Source organism: Heterocephalus glaber, unplaced genomic scaffold, assembly GCF_053883595.1.
Source record: "Heterocephalus glaber isolate CG9 unplaced genomic scaffold, H.glaber_assembly_v1.0 deba00001719, whole genome shotgun sequence".
NCBI lineage: Eukaryota > Metazoa > Chordata > Mammalia > Rodentia > Bathyergidae > Heterocephalus > Heterocephalus glaber.
The window spans coordinates 5,549,434-5,570,969 of NW_028258432.1; the positions used below are offsets into that span (position 1 = coordinate 5,549,434).

Consider the following 21,536-nt stretch of genomic DNA (forward strand, 5'->3'; position numbering starts at 1 on the left):
GCAGATCACAAGTTTGAGCCCAGTCCAGGAAACTTCAAAACCTTACCTCAAAATAAAAAAGGGATTGGGAGCATAGTTCAGTGTAAAGGCCCTGGGTTCAATTCCCAGTGGCATAAAAATAAATATATAAATTAATTTAAAAGTGAAAACAAAAAGTCTTACAGAAGACATAGAATAGGCCAGTGGTGGTGAACCTATGGCACTGGTGCCACAGCGGGCTGTCTGTGTCACTGAAAGCTCCAAAAGGGTCTCCACTAAAATAGTCTGTTTGCATGTGTGGAAGGGTTAAAGGAGAAAAGGGTTGGAGGAGAAAGCTGTAACATTCCTGATATTCTAATGACACTATTTCCATTTTCCCATTCTTTATAAATCTTGGCCATGCATATGTGTGTTTGTTGTTCATTGATGCAATTTCAGTACATGTTTTTGGTTGAATTCTGTTCTCCCAAAAGATGATGAGGTCCTTAACCTCAAGCCCATGAATGTGACCTTCTTTGAAAAAGCCTCTATAGGTGACAGAGTTAAGATGAGGTCCTTAGGGTGGGCTCAGATCCAGTGGGTGGTGTTCCTATGAAAGGGGGAAACCTGGACCGAGACAGACCCAGGGAGTCACCAAGTGAGCAGGAAGGCAGAGATGAGGGGACACACGTGCCATCTACGGAAGGCCTGACACTACCAGAGGCCAGGAGAGGCCTGGAGAGGCTTCCTCCCCACAGCCTCAGAAGAAACCAGCTCTGCTACATTGGCTCTCAGATTTGCAGCCTGAGCCTAGCTTCTTACTGGAATACCCCTTCCAGAAAGTCAGTCGCACAGGCACCACAAGGGGGACAAGTCGGCACATTTAGTCACAGGCAGCTCAGAGAGCACTCATCCCACAGGGAATGGCACTCCCTCCTGCTGAGGGGAGCTTCGCAGGCCCAGAGAGCCGGAAAGGTATGGATCACCTGGGCTCCTCAGGCCCCACACCAGTCAGGCCATGGGCCCAGCAGTTTCCGAAAGAGCAGCCAGCCCGGGAGACTCACCGTTGGATGCTCTCATCTGCCGCCGCCGGCCCACGCGGTCCAGCCCGATGGGGGTGCTCTGGGAAAAGGTGAAGGGCCGCAGCCGGGCCGACACAGCCTTGTAGGGTGGCACCTGGTGGGAGGGCACAGGAGGCCTGGCTGCAGGCTGAGGAAGGAAAGCACAAAGCCGTGAGGAGGTGCCAGGAAGTCACAGCTCCTGCGAGTAACACAGCGTTCTCACCTCGAAGCCACCCACAGATGTGAAACGGCTTCTCCCAAGCCTGCCAAGAGCTGCAGGCTACATTGGGCTCAGCATCAATGTGTTCGCTAAAACTTCAGCAGCCATTAGCAGCTCTCTGGCCCACAGCAATATGTTTCATCTCATTTACAGGTGGTGTGGCAGTGGGGAGCACTAAGAAGAGGGGAGCGTAGGGCAGAGGAAAGGCAGACTTAGGCAGTGGTAGGTAGGTTCCCACACAGCTGCAGGTGCAGGGCTAAGAGGCCTTGGCTGGAGCAGCCCCTGCAGGGAACAAGAGCAGGCCACAGACCCCAGGCAGGCGACAGACTGCAGTACTAGTGTTCCCTCAGCCTCAGTGCACATCTGCAGACCCTCTCAGGGAATCTCCAACATAAGGCCTCACACTGGCTTTTGCATGTGAAGAAACTAGCCGGACAATGTGAGGGGGGTGTATGTACATGTGTTACTGTTTTGCAGCACTGGGGACTGAACCCAGGGAGCACTGAGCTCTATCTCTAGCCCTTTTTGTTTTATTGTGAGACAGGGTCCCACAAAATTGACCAGGCAGACCTTGAATTTGCAATCCTCCCACCTCAGCCTCTTAATAAGCTGGAATTACCAGCACACCATGCTCAGCGGAGCCTCATCTTAAAGAATTGGTTTCTGGGCCACGTGTGGTGGTACACACCCATAACCCCAGCCTTCTAAGAGGCTGAGGCAGGAGGATCACAAATTCAAGCCTAGCTTGGGCAGCTTAGTGACTCAGCAAGATTCTGCCTCAAAATAAAAAATTAAAAAGGTGTAAGGATGTAGCTCAGTGGAAAGGCCCTGGGTTCAAGAGTTGATTTAGGGGGCTAGAGATGTAGCTTAGTGGTGGCACGCTCGTCTAGCATGTGCAAGGCCTTGGGTTTCATCTCTAGTGCCATAAAAATTTTAGCAAGGCAATAAAGAAATTGGTTTTCCTTGTACTTGCCCAGGTCTCCTTGGTATTCTGAATGATGTCCTTCCAGCTTTCCATATTAAGGACCCCTACAAGCATGTATCAGGGGTCCACTTGGTTCATGTCTTCCTCAGGTTTTAACAACTTTTTCCCACCCAACTCCCTAAGTTAAATTACAGGGCAGAAAGTTATTTCACTATACTTCTTTTTGATGCTCCAAAGTGAAATCTTTTCTAAGTGTTTTAAGTAGTCCACATATTGTTTTCCAGCTTAAAATAATTATAATTTGCTTTGGTTCAGAATCATTTCCTACCAGGCAGAACATCTTAAATAAAAGAGTCTTAAAGATTTTTTGATAACTTCAGTTGTTTTTACTCTAAGAATTCAACTTAATGCAACTGAATTCAATAAGGGTTTCTGGGTGCTTCTTACAAACAAGGCATTGTGCTAGGCTTTACTGGGAGACTGCCAACATGCAATCCAAGACTAATGTAAAATTTCTCTTTTAAGAGTTTTACAGGTTATTTAAGACATCACTAGCAAGTTTTAAACATGACCCTGGGCATATGCACTTCTCATAGACTGATCTGTGAACATCTGACCACAGCTGGGGTTTTGGCCTTGACAAATAAGCATGAACCTCTCCAGATCGTGCCCTTTATTTAAGTGTCTTACATCTTCAGAGTGCTTAGTGGTCACTTGATGAATATCTAAAATATACTGAGGGACCAACAGAAAACGTTTATTATCAAACCAAAGATTGCAACTCAAAAAACAAAAGCAGTAAGGAGGAGCTGGGGATGTATGGACGCAGCCCAATGGCAGCGCACATGCCTACCATGTGAGAGGCTCTGGGTTCTCTTAGGTGATATGGAATCATTTTCCCCTTACTGTTTTCTGGTTTATTTTCAGTGCTGGAGATTGAATGCAGGGCTGAGTATATGTAAGGCAAGCACTCTGCCACAGAGCTACATCCCCAGCCCTCCCACTTCTTCTTTATTTTCCTATCTTCACATTTTAACGAGGAACCATTTAGTGTTTAAAGACTCACTTCTTTCAGGATGTTCACTAAATATGTCTCGCTCCTTTTCCCAGGATAAAATTTCAGTCTGTTCAGAAGTAAGGACCAAACTAGTTTCATGTTTAATCTGAGATGCTAGGAAAGAAAGGTTAGTAAAGAATGTGTCCAGATGTTAGATGGTTAGTTTTGAGTTCGTGCATGTTTTCAGTCAGGAAGAAAAGACTGTGTCATCCTGGAGCGAGAGAGGAGAGAGGAAAGCAGCTTCCAGTTAAGTCTGGGCAGGAGCACAGAGGCCAGGGAGCTGGAGAGGCCTTGCTGGCTGTGGTGGAGGCACACAGATCTTACTTGGGTTAGGAGGCTCTCCCTGTCCTCAGGCTGGGTGCTGCCATACAAGCTGACTCCTCCAATCACAGAAATGGGGCGTCTTCTCCGGCCTCCGCGAGGGCAGCCGGCTGAGGTCATGCTCACCGCGGGCAGCCCGTCCACACAGTCCTCACTCTGCAGGTGCACGGCAACAGAGTCTTCAGGAATGGACAAGCTTCGGGTGGCCAGCTGGCCATAGTCAGACAGTGGTCGTGGTCCGATCTTCCTCCCAGAGCCCCATTTCCTCCTGGAGATCCTGGCTGCCTCGGTCCTCTCCTCTTCCTGGGATGAGCCTGGCCTCCAGGGTTCACCAGTCACAACCTTTCCAAACCGAACAGGTTAGGTGAGCTTCAAGATCCAGGTGGGGGGAATGGAGAAAGGTCACATTCCCCCAGCCCCACCTTGGATTCTCTTTTTATTTTTTCTAATTCTTTTCAGACTTTCTTGATTTATTCCTTTTCCTAAAACAATTATTTGTGCAATTGATAATGAGGACACAACTGACACATAGATTAAAAGAACCAAATCCGGGGCCGGGGACTGAGCTCAGTGGTTCTGCCACCTGCTGCGCAAGCGCAAGGACCCGAGTTCGATCCCCGGTACCAAAAAAAAAAAAGAACAAAATCCATCTTTCATTCCAGGCTGAACAGAAACCATAATTTAAGTAGTAATGTTTGCTGATCAATGATGAGCTATAAGAGGCCTGAAGAAAATCAGCACCACTGGTGAGCTACCAAAATGAACTTACAACTGTGGCAGACACGGTAGCATGAGGAGCTACAGGGCTGCCATGAGCCTGTAACACGATCCAGGGCTGCCCCGTGGTGTCTTCTTTCAATGTGTGTTACTTCAAGATACAAGGTGTTGGAAGATTAAGTCCAGAGCTCGTGGCACTCAAGCTCAAGGAGCCTGCAGAACTATGAGCCAGAGAACTAGATGACGCTAGTTGTGTGAGCTTAGACAAATCCCAGCTAAGCTTTCTGGACCTGATTTCAGACCAGACCCAGCTCACAACTCAGGTTCCGTGACCCTCAGTGAGGCAGGATCCTTTCTGCTGTGCGGGAGCTTCTGGGGAGGGCACCCAGGGTACAGCACACGCTAGGCGTGGGCTCCATCACTAAAGCCCCAGACCCCCATCCAATGTTTCAAATCATTTCCTCAGAGGCAACACAATGGCCTAGGACAACACAGGAGGTTGGAATCAAGGAGGCTTCTGTTACTGCTGTGTGGGCCACAAGCCAGCCCTGTAACCTCGGGCAGATTACTCAACTTCTCCCATTGGTTCTGCAACTGTTCACAGCCCAGGAGAGCTAAGATGAGTCTTATCTGCAGGAGGGAACTGTCACTCTGGAGATAGGCAGAGGCTGTCTGCAGCAGATCCTTCAAAGTCTGACACAAAGGAAGGCAATGCCAGAGCTCTGCCAAATGCCTGCACTGCTTCCATCCTCATGCATTCTTTCAAATAAAAACAAAGAGCCAGTTGGCCACGGCACAGGGAGGACAACTGGGACACTGCAGGAGGTAAGGATGCTCGTGCCAGAAAGCAGTGTGTGCCCGCAGGGCAGACAGCGTGTGACACAGCCCTGGCAGCCCCTTCCTACCCCACACTGGCCAGGCCTGAGCAAAGCTAAATGATGGTTCCAGAAGTCACACCTGTCCCAACAGCCACTAAGCTCACCACACACACACACACACACACACACACACACACACACACACACACACACACACACACACGAGCGACCCACACACCACAGAGACAAAGGCATCTACGTGGTGAAGAGCCCAGAGGAAGGGAACGGCTCTACACATTCTACTGTTACTTCAACCTCCTGGGTTTTCAAATTAGGACTGAAACTAAAGAGTGAGGTAGCTTGGCCAGGGGCACCCCCAGTGAGTGGCAGCAAAGGCACAGCAGGCGGGCCAGCCCTGTTCCGGGGTTCTGGCAGTCTCCTGCAGGTCCTAGTAATGGTCTCTATGGACCCTTACTCCCCGGTGCTGCCTTAATCCAAGTCACCACAGCAGGGCTCTAGAGTAGACCATTTTTCTTTCGTCTTTAATTTTTCTATGTTTTGAACCAGTCACTCAGTTGCCCACGTTGGGCTTGAATTTGCAGTTCTCTTACCTCAACCTCTCAGAGTGCCAGGGTTACAGGCTCAGGCCACCTCACCTGCCTCGGATTATACTGCTATAGCATGAGAATTATGTTGAGCCGAAGACATTTGAGAATGGGCTTTTTCCCCCTCGCCCTGAACTCCGTTTTCCTGCCTGCAGCCAGAGGAGGACCCGAATCTCCACCTCCGTAGACACGGTCACAAAACTATCTTATCTCCCCTATCTGCTCTCCTAAGAGCCGCTTATCTTTCCTAAAAGACACTGACTTCTTCTCTAACTTCCTTCTCCTCTCCAGCTTCTCTATTAAGACAACAAATAAAGCCCAAACTTTAATCACCTACCAGAGTCACATTTTTAAAAAATAAATTTTATTTTATCTCATTCCCCTCTCAAGCCCCCATTCCTCCCTATGTAGAAAAGCTTTGTTTCCATTTTTTCTTCTATTTTCACTTGTTTCTTGCCCTTTCCATTTTTCTGTAAGCTACTGCACACCTAGCATATGCACAGCTCCCCCCCCATCTTTCATTTGCTAATCTGTCTTTTTTTGTTTAGTGGCTCTGTGATTGAACCCAGGGCCTCGCACATATTAGGCAAATGCTCTACCACTGAACTACAACTCCCACTGCTAGCTGTCTTTTATCAGTTTAATTCACAGGCCTCTAAGATCTAAACCTAGAAGGAAACAATTTTTCTCCCCAACATTGCCACTATGGAAAAATAGGAGAAATCATGAAAAGTTACAATTACTTTCTGAATTACATACGAAGAAGATATTATTATGGATGGTTGAAATAAATTATCAGAACAGAGGACACAGACAACCTAAGTAAACAGTAAGAACAAATCCATTTGAACTGTGGCCCTGTACCACAAAGCCAGGGCAAAGGAACAGTCTAACTACTCACAAACCTATGTGCGTTCTTATAGTTTTATTTTTCCTTGTGGCTGGAAGATTCAGTCTGTTTCTATACTTATGCACAATAAAGAAATACTCCAGGAAGTGCTGAGGGCTAGTGGAGGCAGGTGTGCCTGAGCAGGTGAAGGGGCACGGGATTATCCCTCTAACGCCCCAGTCTCAGTGCAACCACACACATTAAAAATAAAACTATGTGGCACCACGCCTGCCTGGCAAGCACAAGGTCACGAGTTCGAGCCCCGGTACTAGGAACAGAACAGAACAAAACAAAACAAAACAAAACTATAACCTGACTTTCAGTGTTCATACAGTTCTCCTTAAAATAGAAAAGGAGAAAGCACACTGTGCTACCGAATGTTCTCTGAACCACAGAAACTGGTGAACAGATATATGCAAAATTGAAATGAAAGGACCATTTCACTTCCAGCCACCATACAGAGGGAAGGATGGGGACACCCTGAGGTTAAGACTAAATCCAAACGTTGGCTCTTACCCAGAGGAAAGTTAAATCCTTTGTAAAAACAAATTTGAACGCTAATGGATATTCTACTTTTCTTCCTTTCATTTTTTTCTTGGAGGGCACAGTATGGGGATTTAAACTCAGGGCCTTCGATGCTGAGCTATACCACTAGTCCATTTTTTACTCAGGGTCTCACTACATTGCTATGTTGCCCAGGCTGGGCTGGAACTTGCCACCCTCTTGGCTCAGCCTGCCAGGGTGCTGAGATTATAGGCATGGACCACCATATCTGGCTGTAAAAAATTTTTAAGTAAAGTTCACATACTTTAGAAACACAGCCCAGGTTTATTTCAGGCAGTGTACTTTGTGATTATTCCTGGAACTACAAACACATGCACCAACACCTTCTCCAACAAGCTGAACATACCTCAGACTCTGCCATGGGCAGGGGCGTCCCGCAGACACACTGAAGGAACAGGCAGTTGGCCAAGTCCATGTTATGTAGTCCTTCCTGCCTTTGAAAGGCTGAGATCAGGGCCCTACATGGCCTCAGAGCCCTACACTGCTGGCGAGTCCAAGCCACAGCCTCCTGGGTCACTATAAGCTCAATGGCCAGTTCATTCCCAAGTCATAAACTTCTGCAAACAGTCTGCAGGAGGTGCAGCCCTTTTAACTCTTGCTTTTCCGTGTACTTTTCAAGGACTTTCCCTAGTCACTAGGATACACTTTCTTCCTATACAAGATTCTTTCTTATTTAACAAATCCAAAGAGTCAGTATTGGGTATTACCTCCAGCAAGACACCTCAAGACATTTTTTTCAAGCCACAGGGAAAGCAAATTATTAACCTGAGGAAAAAAGAAAAGCTCTCATAAAATAACTTGATATTACCTGTATCTGTTCAGAAGCCTGACTTACAGAAGGGTAGAGGGTCAATCAGCAAGCAAGTGTTGTGGGCTGACTGTGTTCCCCCCAGATACTGTAGGAGTCACAGAAAACAAAACCTCCTACCCAAGAGTGTGACTATTTGGAGACTGAATCTTTGTATGAGTCACCAAGTTAAAATGGGGTCACATGGACTAGGTGGGCCGGTTCAGTGGCTGGCTACACTTAAGAACAGGGAAGTGTGGGTATAGACAGACACAAAAAGGAGCAAGCCAAGAAGACAGCGGCAGAGAGTGAGTGACGATCTGTAGAGGAGCACCCAGGATTGCCAGATGTCACCAACAGCTGGATCAGGCAAAGACAGTGCCCCCCTTACACCTGTGCGGGGTTCACAGTACATCAGTACCTTGATTTGAACTCTGGCCTCTAGAAGAGTGAGAGAATAAATGTCTGAGTTTCTGGCTGTTGTTTTGAGAAGAGTCTCACTATGTTGTCCAGGCCGGCCTGGAACTCACTATGTATCCCAGCCTGCCTCAGCCTGCCGAGTGCTGGGATTACAGCCTGTGCCACCATGCCTGGCTCAATGTCTGTAGTTTTAAATCACCCTGTTTGTGATAATTTGTTATGGCAACCCCTAGGAAGCTGATGCTGCAAGGTAATTCAAAAGAGTATTTACAGGCACAGAAACTAAAGATGCTCTGTGAATATCTGAAAAAAGTGAAAGGAACTCTGAAAAAGCCAACAGTCTTTTCATGGTGAATATTAATGCAACAAGCTAAGCTCTCAGATTTTCCCCAGGGTACCACAGCCCTGGACACCATAGGGAATTTAGGCACAGAGATACAGGCGAGGCGAATAGACACTTGAGAAGTAACACTGTAGAAGACAAAATAACAACAGGAAAGAATGTGTATAGCATGCCAGACCTAAGCTAAGTACACATGGTACCTTATGTAATCCTCACAACCACCCCAGGAGACAGACGCTATTTGCCACAGTTTATTAGGACAATGGGTGAAGGGTGTGGTGGCACATACCTATAATTCCAACACTCTGGGAGGCTGAGGCAGGAAGATGGCAAGTTTGAGCCCAGCCTGGGCAACTTAAGTGACTTAGCAAGGCCTTTTCTTAAAAATAAAAAAGAGCAGGGATGCAGCGCAGTACAAAAGTCCTCAGTTGGATTCCCACTTACACACACACACACACACACACACACACACACAGACAAAATGAAGCTAAAAATTTTTAAAGTGACCATGTTCATAGGGTCAAAATTCGAAGGGGTCATATATACCCCAGTATGCCTGATTTCAAAACCTCTGTTCTTTCCTCACTACAACTCTGGATTCTTGGCAAATATGCTTACAGAAGGAAAAGAGAACCTCTGGATTTTCCTTCCCTTAGGCATAGAACTGCCTGCAGGAGCAGGAGTGGGATGGTACTTATCAAAGACTCTGATAATGAGCAGTGGGGACTCTGGTAAAACCTGTAGACCTTTTCTCAGAATTACATTTTTAAATGCATAAAATAACCATTAAGCCAATGACAATGTAAGACAATTATCTAAATATTAAAAGAGTTGTTGCCAGGTGGTTTGGTGCACACTTGCAATCCCAGCTACTCCGGAGGCCGAGGCAAGAGAATTTCAAATTTGAAGCCAGCCAGACCCTATGTCAAAGGGGCCAGGGGGCTGAGAATGTAGCTTTGTGGGAGAGAGCCTGCCTAGCATGCATGAACTCCTGGTTCAATCCCTAGGACCACAAACAAAAGAATGTTAATATAGTAATGTCATGTATGAATTAGCAGAACATGTATCTTAATAACCAATACATGTGGAAGTACTGATATGTAAGAATGCTATCTGAAGATAGTACCAAAATCTACTGTACAAGGAGGAAAATAACTGATCAGACAATATCACAGTATTATTAAAACTGTTATGGTCTGATGCTTACATTCATAATGGAAGGAAATGCTACATTTCTAGCTAGAAGCTGGTACAAATAAAAATAAAACTCCCTCTCTGACTTCTAACCATGGAGCCCTTGGGTAAGCCCAGGTTAAAACTTCTATACTTGCTCACATCATCTGATAGGAGCCTGTGGTACCAGTCCTATGCTCCAATTCCAGAAAAAATGAAGTTTGGGGCACTAGAGCATATAAAATCCAAATAGTGGCAGTTCATATTTGGGACTATAAGTCGAGTATTCCTTATCTAAAGCTTGAGACCAGAAGTATTTTAGATCTTAGAATATTTGCATATAGATACTAAAGTATCTCAGTGATGGAACCCAAATCTAAACATAAAACTCACTTATTTTTCATATATATCTTAGCCACATAACCTAAAGCTAATCTTATACAATATTTTAAGATAATTTCGTGATTAAAGTCATGTGCTGTGGAATTTTCCATTTATGGGATCATGTTGGCATTCAACAAATTTTAGATTTTGAAATTCAAATTAGGGATGCTTAACCTGTATATGTACCTGATTACCTAATTTTCCTCAATTGAAAATTAACACATAATAATCAACAAGACTAATCCTACGCCCACCTTTTTGTGTTATAAATGTATGCCCCAGGATTTCAGGTGGGCAAGAACTCCTAGGATCCCAGATCAACTGTCTTATTTTGAGGATCTGAAGGCTAGAACAAGGACATATAACACATACACATGCGCGCACGTGTGTGCATGCACACACACATCTTTACATCTTATTTATTCATTTTTTCTTTTGAGACAGGATCTTGCTGCGTAGTTCATGTTGCTCTTGAATTCAGTAGGTAGCCCAGACTGGCCTCGAACTTGTGTCAATCCTCCTGCCTCAATCCCTCAACATGCTTACATATTTAGAAAGAGAACTTTGAGCCCTGATGACTCCGTCCCTCCAACTCAGCTTCTACTCCCCCTAATTCTGGTACCAACTGGTTCCCTGAGTGTGACTCTTAGCCTTAGCCACCCTACATCATTCGTGTGAGAGTGTGTGTGTGTGTGTGTGTGTGTGTGTGTGTGTGTGTTACTGGGGATTCAACCGAGGACCTACACACTGAGCTACATACCCAGCCCTTCATTTTTTATTTGGAGACTTCAGACAAGCTCTTGCTAAGTCACTGAGCTGGCTGGGCTAGTTGGTTGAACTTGTGACCCTCCTGTCTCAGCCTTTCAGAGTGCTAGGGTTACAGGAGTGTGCCACCACACCCAGCTCTTGATGTCATTCTAAATGCAGGGAGCACTCATTCCAAACAGCCACCTGGCCCAGACTGCCACAGGTGGAAGAAACACAGGTGATGCTCAGTGCCTGGTGGTACTCTGCTCTCTCACCCCCTGCCATGAAACCTATGTCATTCCTTCTGGTAATCGCAGCAGACACATCAAAATGCCAGCTGTGCCAGCTGGTGCACAGTAATTCCCACCTGGGATGTTCCATCTTAACTACTGCACGGAAGCTTAGAAGAGAAAAACAGAACAGGAGAAAAACATATACTGGAACTAGTTTCTTAGTCTCAAGCTAAAATCTCCCTCAGAAAATACTGAAATTTGCCTTTCTGTATTTAAGATTTCAGTAAGGACTTACTATGTATTTTTAAATTAAAACACGGCTCTAATTAAGAGAAGATAAGAAAACTTTGAATATATAATGGTATCACAAATCATTCAAGTGTCTTCCAAACATGTGTGTGTATTTATCTGTTTTGCAGCACTGAGCACTGAATTCACTCTTGCACACACTAGCACCCACGAGTACTAGTGCGACACTGAGCTGCAATGTACCGTGACTGAACCCAGGGCCTGGTACACAACCACGTCCCTAGGCTCAGTGATGGAGCACCTGCCTAGCATGTGTGAGGCCCTGGGTTTGGTCCCTAGTACAAAAAAAAAAGTATGAAATGCTGTTTATAGTTGATTATAAAAGGTTATTGGATTATAAATGGTTATTGTGGTCACTGCCATAAAAACTGGCAATGTCTTAAGCACTGCAAAAAAAAAAAAAAAAAAAAAAAAAAGGAAAACAACACACATACACACACACAAGAGGAAGGATGTAGCTCAGTGGCAGAATATTTGCCTAGCATACCAAGACCTGGAGCTTGATCCCAGTACCACCACCACCACCACCAAAAACAAAAACAAAAACGAAAAACCCAGGCATGGTGGTTATGCCCATAATCCCAGCACCCAGAGGGTGAGGCAGAAGGATCATTAAATTTGAAGACAGTCTGTGTTCAAGACCCTGTCTCAAAACAGCAATTAAAAAAAAGAAATCTAGCATGGAGATACACACCTGTAATCCTAGCACTTAGGAAGACTGAGGCAGAAGGATCACAAAGTTCAGCCCAGCCTGATCTGAGCATTACACAATACACATGTCACATTAGGATACTCTGCCTCACAAATGAGTATAAATATTATCAGTGAATTTAAGAGTAGTCGGCAAAGAGGCTCTTGCTGGATGTGTGATTCCATTCCCCTCTCTCTTGTTTTGTTATTTTTTGCAGTTCTTTGAGACAGGGTCTTGATATTTGGTCCAGGTTGGCTTTGAACTTGAGATCCTCCTGCCTCAGTTTCCTGAGTGCTGGGATTACGGGTACGTTCCACCATGCCCTTGTTGTTTTAAATAGGAAAATCTTATTTGATAATATTTCACTAGAGATAAACTATTCTAGAAGACAGCCACTGGAAAGTTTAAAAATTACATTTCTGGATTTTTTTTTAGATTTTACATTTTGAAATAAATCTTAGAAGTGATTTATAAATTTATAAAACTACGCAGTGTGTCAAACATTTAGGATCCATTCAGAATTACTTTGAAACTTTCTATTGGAAAAGAATCTTTTAGATAGTGAACATAAACCTTTTCAGAATAAGTAGAAACTTCTTTAAAAAGGATAAATTAGAAAACGACTCAGTTATTCAATCAAAAGGCTAGCTTCATGTTTAGACTCATGATCTGAATTTCTGATTTCTTATTCTTGTAAACGATTCTTTTTAACTTTAGAAATTTTTTTCCTGTAAAACAAAGACAAAAAACATAACTAAAACCATTCCAAGGTGAAATAAATATAAGCTAGCACAAAGACAACTAATAGAAAGCATGTTAATTCTCTTCACATCACACTAAAATGTACCTGTCAGTGAGAAACATCTGTTGAAGGTCTACTCACCATTGCTATTTAGGAAATGTTATAAAACACTGGGAGTCACAACAGTGGCCCTGTACTAAAATGTTAAATTTATTAGAAAAAAGATATAATTGTATACGTATGTGTATGTATATGTACACACACACACACACACACACACACTTGTGTTCCTGGGATGGAACTCAGGGCTTTGCACATGCTAATAAGTGTTCTGCCTCTACACTATACTTTTTGTCCCAAGAAAATATTTTTGCAAGGTATTAATAATATCATACTTTAAAATGCTCTTCCAAGTTGTAATTACAATTTTTGTGATTCAAATTCTACAACATCTTTGTCAAAGAAGATGAATGAGAGCCCAGGAGAGCATGGGAAGTTACATTCTCTGTGGTACAAAACCAGAGACAGTTCAGTAAATAGAGGTGGGCTAATTGGGTGTTTCTATGTAAAAACATAAGCCTTCACATGATATGGAAAAATGACTCAAAATGAACCATAAAAACTTCCAAGAGATCATACGAGGGAAAATCCTGTCACCTCAGGGTGGATAAAGATTTCTTAGCTCTAACATTAAAAGCACAAAAAACTGGTAATTGAGCTTTCATCAAAACTAGAAATTTTATCCCAGCAGCATACTTCACAGACCTTGAGAAAACAATCTAAAAATTCATTTGGAACAAGAAGAGACCCAGAAGAGCAAAAGCAATTCTAGGCAACAGAGACATGGCAGGAGGTATCACAACCCCCAACTTGAAACTATACTATAAAGCTACTGTGATAAAAACAGCATGGTACTGGCAAAGAAACAGACCTGAGGACCAGTGGAACAGATTAGAAGATGCAGAAACAACTCCAGACACACTCAGCCACCTCATCTTTGACAAAGGAGTCAAACACCCTCACTAGAGAAAAAATAGCTTCTTTAATAAATGGTGCTGGAAAAATTGGCCAATTTGCCAAAGATTAAAACTAGACCTATATCTCTCACCATGTACTAAACTAAAATCAAAATGGATTAAAGATCTAAATATTAAAATAGAAATGCTGAACTGGCTGGAACAGAGGTTAGTTAGAAATCTTGAAGACACTGGTGTAGGAAAAGATTTTATGAACAAAACCTCAGTTGCCTGTGAACTAGCACAAATAATCAACAAGTGGGATCTCTTCTTACTAAAAAGTTTCTGCACAGCAAGAGAAACCACCAGCAGTGTGAAGAGACAACCCACAATGGGGGAAATAATTTTCACCTGCTGTTCCTCAGACAAAGGTCTACTATCTAGAATATAAAAAGAACTTAAAAAAATCAGACCTCCCAAATTTAAAGACCCAATCCAAAAATAGGTATCTGAAATGAACAGACATTTCTCAGACAAAAAAGTACAAAAAGCAAATAAACATATGAAAAAATGTTCAACATCACTGGTCATTTGAGAGATGCAAATGAAAACAACACTGAGATTCCACCTCACTCCAGAAAGAATGGCTGCTATCATGAAATCGACCAATAACAAATGCTGGCTGGGCTGTGGGGAAAGAGGACCCTTGCTCCACTGCTGGTGGGAGTGCAGACTGGTGCAACCACTGTGGAAATCAGTATGGAGATACCTCAAAGAACTAGGACTGGAAGTCCCATTTGACCCAGCTATTCTGCTGGGAATCTTCCCCAAAGAATTAAAAGAATCATACCACAGTGATATATGTGCACCCATGTTCATAGCAGTACAATTTGTAATAGCTAAAACTTGGAAGCAGACCAATTCCCGATCAACTGGTGACTGGATAAAGAAAATGTGGTTTTTTAAATAAAATGGAGTACTACTCAGCCATAAAAAATGAGAAATTAGAGACATTTATAGCTAAATGGATGCACATTGAAGCGATACTCTTAAGTGAAATAAATAGGACAAACATGTATAAATACTGAATAGTTTCTCTAGTGTGAGAAACTAAAAGTATAAATATGGACTAAAAGGTATAGTAGATAATGTGAAATAGGAAGAAAAGGGGGAAAGCGGAAGGGGAAGTGGAAGGGGTGGGGGAAAGGAAAGAAGGGAATGGAATCAATATGAGAAAATGAAAAAATGGAAACAAAGTCTTTGTAAATAGGGAGGGTTGGAGGGGTTGAAGGGAGGGCAGGGGAAGGGGGGAAAAAATAAGAACCAAGATACATCATGTAAAGGTACAAACTCCCAATAATGAATGTCAACATATTGTATACCTAAAATGTATCAGTAAAATGAAAAACAACAATAAGAACAACAAAAGCTAGAAACTTCATGCATTTGTAACCCTAGCACTCTGGTGGCTGAGGCAGGAGGATCACAAATTTGAGCCCAGGCTAGGTAACTCCGCAACTTGGCAAGACCCCGTCTCAGAACAAAAAATAAAAAGGGATGGGGATGTAGCTCAGTGTGAAGGCTCTAGTTCAACCCCCGGTGTGGCAAAAACCAATGAGCAAACTAAACAAAGCAAAGCAAAAGAAAAGAAATGCGTTTGGGGATATAGCTCAGTGGTACAGCACTTGCTTAGCATACTCCAGGTCCTAGGTTTGTTGTCAGCACCACACACCAAAGGAAAACAACAAAGCAAAAAAACCCTACAAACTTTAACTCTCTGAAAGATATGATATAAAAAATAAAAATGAAAACCAAACTGTGGAAATATATTTGTAATTCATATATGACAGTTGCTTTTGTGTGTCACCTTGACTGGGCTACGGGGTGACCATTCAGTGAAACATCACTTCTGGGTGTGTCTTGGAAGGATCTCAGGAAGAGACTGTTAAAAAAGATGCATTCTCACCAGTATGGGCAGGCATTAGCTCAGCCGCTGATGGCCCAAACAGAACAAAAAGCCCCTAGAAAGGGATATTCCCTTCTCTAGTGGCTATGGGTCATCCATTTCCTTCTGCCCCGGGACATCTGGCTCCTGGACCTTACACCAGCTCCTCACACCCCTGCCTAGTTCTCAGGCCTTCAGACTCAGACTGAAGCACCACTGGCTTTCCTGGGTCTCCAGCCTGCAAGGGCAGATTGTGGGACTTGGCCCCACAGGGCCGCCAGCCAATTCCCACGATGAATTTCATATACATCCATATTGGTTATGTTTCTCTGGAGAAATCTAAGGCATCATATATCAGATAAAAGATGTATAAAAGAGGTGTATCAGGAATATGTAAAGAAAATTTAACAGCTCAATAATAAAAAGACAAACAATGCAATACACTTAGAAGCCAAAGGTTCGACAGATACTCCACAAAATTAAGACATACGAATGATTGATAAGTATATGAAAAGCTGCTCAACACCATTAGTCAGCAGGGAAATGTCAAGGCCAAAGTGAAACCTCACTAAACACCCACTAGAAGGGTCAGAATTTACAATACTGTCAACACCAAGTCTGGGTACAGATGTGGAAGGATGGCACCCTCCTACATTGCTGGTGGGATTCTAAAACGCCACAGCCATTGTGGAAAAACACTTTTGCAGTGCCTTGACTGGTTACACAAAGTTCTATGTTCCAGCAACTCGACTCCTAGATATCCACCCAAGAGAAAGAAAACTTATGATGGGTGAATCTGATGTCATGTAAAGTGTACTCCTTAAAACTAATCTTGGGCAGAGGCTGGGCATGCAGGCCCATGGTAGAACACCTGCCTCGCAATCATGAGGCTATGAGTTCAGTCCCCACCACCATGGGGAACAGGATCTTGGGCAGACTTCCAGGGTCATTACATTTATTTCTATAAATGGGGTAGCATTGCCTTTGTTCTAGGAATGGCTCTGTAAAATACCTATGGATAACTTTTACACTGTTTAAATCTTCCAACTAGCTATTTGTGCAGCCCACAAAGTAATGTCTAAGTGATCTATGAAGAGCCACAACTGTGTCATGGATCCGTGCCTCTGATTAAAGCACACACAGCAGTATGTTGACCCTTGGAGCTATCATCATACATCAGGTATCCACCGCCACCGCAGAACTCCATAATCATTCATTAGACCCCCCCAAACAGGCCTAATGTTAGCCTCCATCCGTTTCCTGGATTATTCCATGGCTGCAGACGGAGAGGTTTTATTTTAGAGACATAGCTTGCAGTGCCACTAAAGTTCTCTCCTTTCTCTCTCCCAACACTGCCCCCTCAACCCCTCCATCACCGGTTGTCTTTACCTCTTCCCCGAAACATCCACACACTCGCTGAAAATATAAACTGAGACTTTTGGAACTGACTCTTTCCTTTCTACTTCCATAGCTTTAATACAGGTCTCAGGGCCCATGGACTAGGGGGTCCCCAGCTCCTCCTGACTACCCCGTCCAACCTGCTCATCCCAGCTAGCCCAATCAGCTTCAGCCTGGACACGGTCCTCTGTGGTCACTGCTCAAACATTCTCCTGCCTCTGCACTGCCGGCAGGGTAAAGTCCCAAGTCCACAAGTCCATGCAAGGCCCTTCCTGATCATGACCAGACCAATCTTATCTCCTGCTTCTCCACCCATCCACTCCATACAAAAGTTCTGTGACAAATCTGCAGTTCTCTGAGCACAACAGATTAGTCATTTTGCTGGACTCTTGCAAGCATACTTAAGTGTGCGGCTATATGCATGTCTCATTTTTCTCATTGCTGAGACAAAATGCCCAACACTCAAAGTTAAAGGAGGAAAGGCTTATTTTGCTCACAGTTTGTAGAGGTTTCAATCCATAATCAGCTGGCTCCAAGGCAGGGTGGCATGGCAGAGGAGAAACAGTCCATAACAAAGCAGGGCAGGCAGCCAACAGTGAAGTAGCAAGCAGCAAGCAACAAGCAACAAGCAATGACAACAGCAGCCCTCCTTCTGTCTCTTATATTTTATACAGCCTACCCGCCCTTAATCCTAGCATTGCACCATGAACCAATTCCACCATCTTTGATCCCCGAATCACACACCGTAGATCCAGACACCTCCGAAAAGCCCCACCTATGACTTCATGAAGCTTTGCGGGGACCTCTAGATACAAGCCCCAACAACACATGGGCTCATTTCACCTTCACAACCCCATGCAGTAGGGACTTTCATTGCCCCGAGTTTATAGGTGATGAAAATGAGGGATAGAAAAAACAGAGACCTAGAAAGTTGCAATGCTGTGGCCCAGGAGAGGTACCTGCCTCTTCCACATTCCTCCCATCAGCCTAGAAGGTTGATCTTTTCCTCAACTGCTGCTCCCTGTGTCCCTTCCCCTTCCCTTCCTCCAAGACTCCACTCAGCTGTCCCTACCCAATTCAGTCACTTCTGTCCTAGAGTTATTAATTCCATCTCTGCTGGCCCCTGGCACTTTGCATATTCTCACGAGGTGCCCTTATCACTATTATCACACTAATCTGCACACATTCAGGCTACCATGGAGACTATGACCCTAGGGGGATAAGAACAGCTTTGCTGCATTTTTAAACTCTTTCCATCTAGCACAGAGCAGATGCTGACCGACAGGGAATGCGGCTATGTGTTAGGTGTTCTCTGCTTTCCAGTCTTATTCACTCCTGTACCTTCCTGACATACTCCATGTCCACCCCTACCTTTTAGGGCTTATTGCTTCTGGACTATTTGGCAATAAACTCTTGGATAAGCTTCCCTACTGGTCACTTTTCTTCTCAATTATTTTCTCTACACGTGGTCAATTAATTTCTCCAGAACACAGTTCTGAACCTGGTTTGTCTCTGCTTATAAATGTTCTTGGACCCTCAGTTTTTATCAAGTACTAAATAGATTCTTTGCACTGGAATTCCAGTGTTTGTGACCTAGACTTAAAGATATCATCTTAACTTAGATTATTCCACTACATCAAACCAAACTGTGCTAGTTCCTGTTCTCTGTATTTGTGCATCTGCCCAGCTACTGCACCTGCCTGAAACCCCCTTGTCTTCTTTGTAGCTATCTTCGGGAAATCCCACTTCTTGGAAATGGACTTGTTGATCCCTTGTTAAGCCTTCACTGAATGGTACCCACTTGGTACAGCTGGGTGAGAACTGCAGCTCTTCTGAAACTTACAGTATTTTGCTTTACCTCTTTTCTGGGATTAATCCCATTCTCCACAGTTCTGTGATTTATATACATCTGAGCTCCTGTGCAGTCTTGTTGATATCACCCAAATTCCTTATCAAGCTGCTCCTAACTGGTCTCTTCCATTTGGTAGATGCTCAACAAATTTGGTTTGGTATTCACTCCTGAATGAACATATCAGTGTTAGGATATGCTGGAACTTCACTCCTGCACATTAAAAAAATTCATGTGGGACCATGTTGGTTATCTCAATCCCTTGTAAAACTCTAACAGGACATTGCATATGTATACATATTTTTTTAAGTTCTGGAAAAAAAATGGTCTTTAACCCACCATTTGTCATAAGTCAGGTCAGCCAGGTGCACACACCTATAATTCCAGCACTTGGGAAGCTGAAACAGAAGAATCTCTGTGAGTCTGAGGCCAGTCTGAATTAAAAAGCAAGACCCTGTCTCAAAAACACAAACAAGCAAACAACAACAAATAAAGGAAATCAGGTGAACCTAGGAGAACAAATTATCTAAAGGAGTGAAAACCACAGTGGCACCAGTGTTAAAATGCTAGGCTAAGTGTGTAACAAGCACAATCCTATTGGTTCTTATTACCCTGTGAGGCAGAGACAGGTATTCCACATTCAAACCTGAGGGAAACTGAGGCCAAGAGAAGCTCAAGTCTCCCTAGCCTGCTCAGGTTAGGTATCTTTTTTTGAGACAAGGTCTCACTATGTGGTCCAGGCTGGCCTCAATCTTGCAGGGATCCCATGCTTCAGCCTCCCAAGTGCTGGGATTACAGGCATGCACCACCACACCCAGCCAGGTTAGGTATCTTTTGAATGGCAAACCCTGAGTCCCATCAAACTAGAATCATTTCTCCAAAGGCTACAGCTTACCAAAACTCCCTGGAAAAGGACACTAACTGCATTCATGGAGAGACAGGGTCCCTTCTGGAAAACCTGCAATAGTACTCTCAACTCCTAAGGAACAGACAGTTCTGTAATGTCAATAAGTAAACACCAAACTGTTTTCTTTTTTTTCAGTGCTGGGGATGGAACCCGGGACCCTGTACATTCTAGGCAAGTGCTCTACTACTTGTTTGTATATTTGTTTGTTTGTTTGAGACAGGGTCTCCCTGTGTAGTTCAGGCTGTCCTTGAACTCACTATGGAGTCCTGGATGGCCTCGGACTTGCAGCAATCCTCCTGCCTCAGCCTCCTGAGTATTGGGATTACAGGTGTGTGCCACCACTCCTGACTCTACTGCTAATTTAAAACCCAGTTCTCAAACTGTATCAACCAGGAAACAATTTCAGGGACCTGTTCAATAGATCACTGTTCTCAGACCAAAGCTGACCCCTAGGTGGCAGGAGCAGACCATGCTTTATTAGTGAAAGTAGCACAACAGTCTTCCCAGTAGCATGGCAGCAACACACAATTTTGTTAAACTGCTTACAATTTTCTGAAGATGATGTCATTTTTAGGGTGGTATATTATAAGTAAATGATTCCAAATAAAATTATTCTTTCTATTCAAAGTGTCTTATAATATTTATTTAGGAATAATACCATAGTGCATATGGATTTCAATCTTTTCATTCTACCATAAAAACAGAGCTTAAATTTAAACTTGTAAGTATAACAATACTGGAAAGGACTAAATAACAAATAACACAGTGCAACTGAAATTATAGTGAAAGCTACAGTTTAATTTTGTGTAATACTGTATAAAATAGATAAAAACTGCCTTTAACTCGTGAAGGTCAACATTCTTGAATTTTGCATTTTGTTTCATTTTGTTTGTATTGGTTTCTCAATGTCAAAACTAAAGTGAAGGCTTCAGGTTACATTTTAAAAGCACTTCTCTGCAAGTAACATTAAAGATTCCCAATATATAAAATGCAAACTGGGTAAAACCATCACCCCCTCCCCCAGTGCTGGGGATCCTCAAGCACTCTGGGCAAGTGCTCTACCGCTAAGCTATCTCCCCAGCCTCTATTTCTCTCTATTTCTGTTATTTCCATTACAGATGCAAAAGGAAGACTGATGTAATACCTAAGAACTCTGAGGAACCTCTCTTTACATGATAATGCCTGTGTCAGGTATTTTGTTACAAGGATGCAAAGCTGATGAATATACCCAGGATTGAGTGAAGGTTTGGGGCAATGAAAAACCAGAGCCTGAAGAACTGGAACTCTTACCCAAAGTGGGTAACTAGTTCTGTCTGACAGCTGTGTCACAGGAAGTTTTCAAAATATGCAAATGAGCAAATGGTGACCAGTATTCGGAAGCTCCAAAAGACAGACTGGCCCTCAGATCTCCACACCAGGGATCCCAAATACCAGCAGTTCTTTAAACTGGTTTGATCTCTTGAAAAGCACCCTGCAAAAATTCTACTTCTTAGGTCTTTCTGGAAAGTTCTACTGCC

General features: G+C 43.6%; 1 protein-coding gene across 11 annotated transcripts in view; it reads right to left on the reverse strand.

The window, feature by feature from the left end:
- Spata13 (spermatogenesis associated 13) overlaps window positions 1–21,536 on the reverse strand; it is a 142,849-nt gene that overhangs the window by 48,910 nt on the left and 72,403 nt on the right. For 6 of the 11 annotated variants that reach the window (XM_087199466.1, XM_004854835.4, XM_021236342.2 and 3 more), the window contains 2 exons: window positions 3,546–3,884; window positions 1,023–1,167 (listed from right to left, as the gene is read on the reverse strand). In XM_087199466.1, coding sequence (XP_087055592.1) covers window positions 1,023–1,167; window positions 3,546–3,884 — 484 coding nt within the window. Of the gene's footprint in view, window positions 1–1,022; window positions 1,168–3,545; window positions 3,885–7,481; window positions 7,845–7,943; window positions 8,091–21,536 lie in introns of those variants that run through there. The other 5 variants (XM_021236349.2, XM_021236348.2, XM_087199468.1 and 2 more) reach the window with 5 other exon arrangements.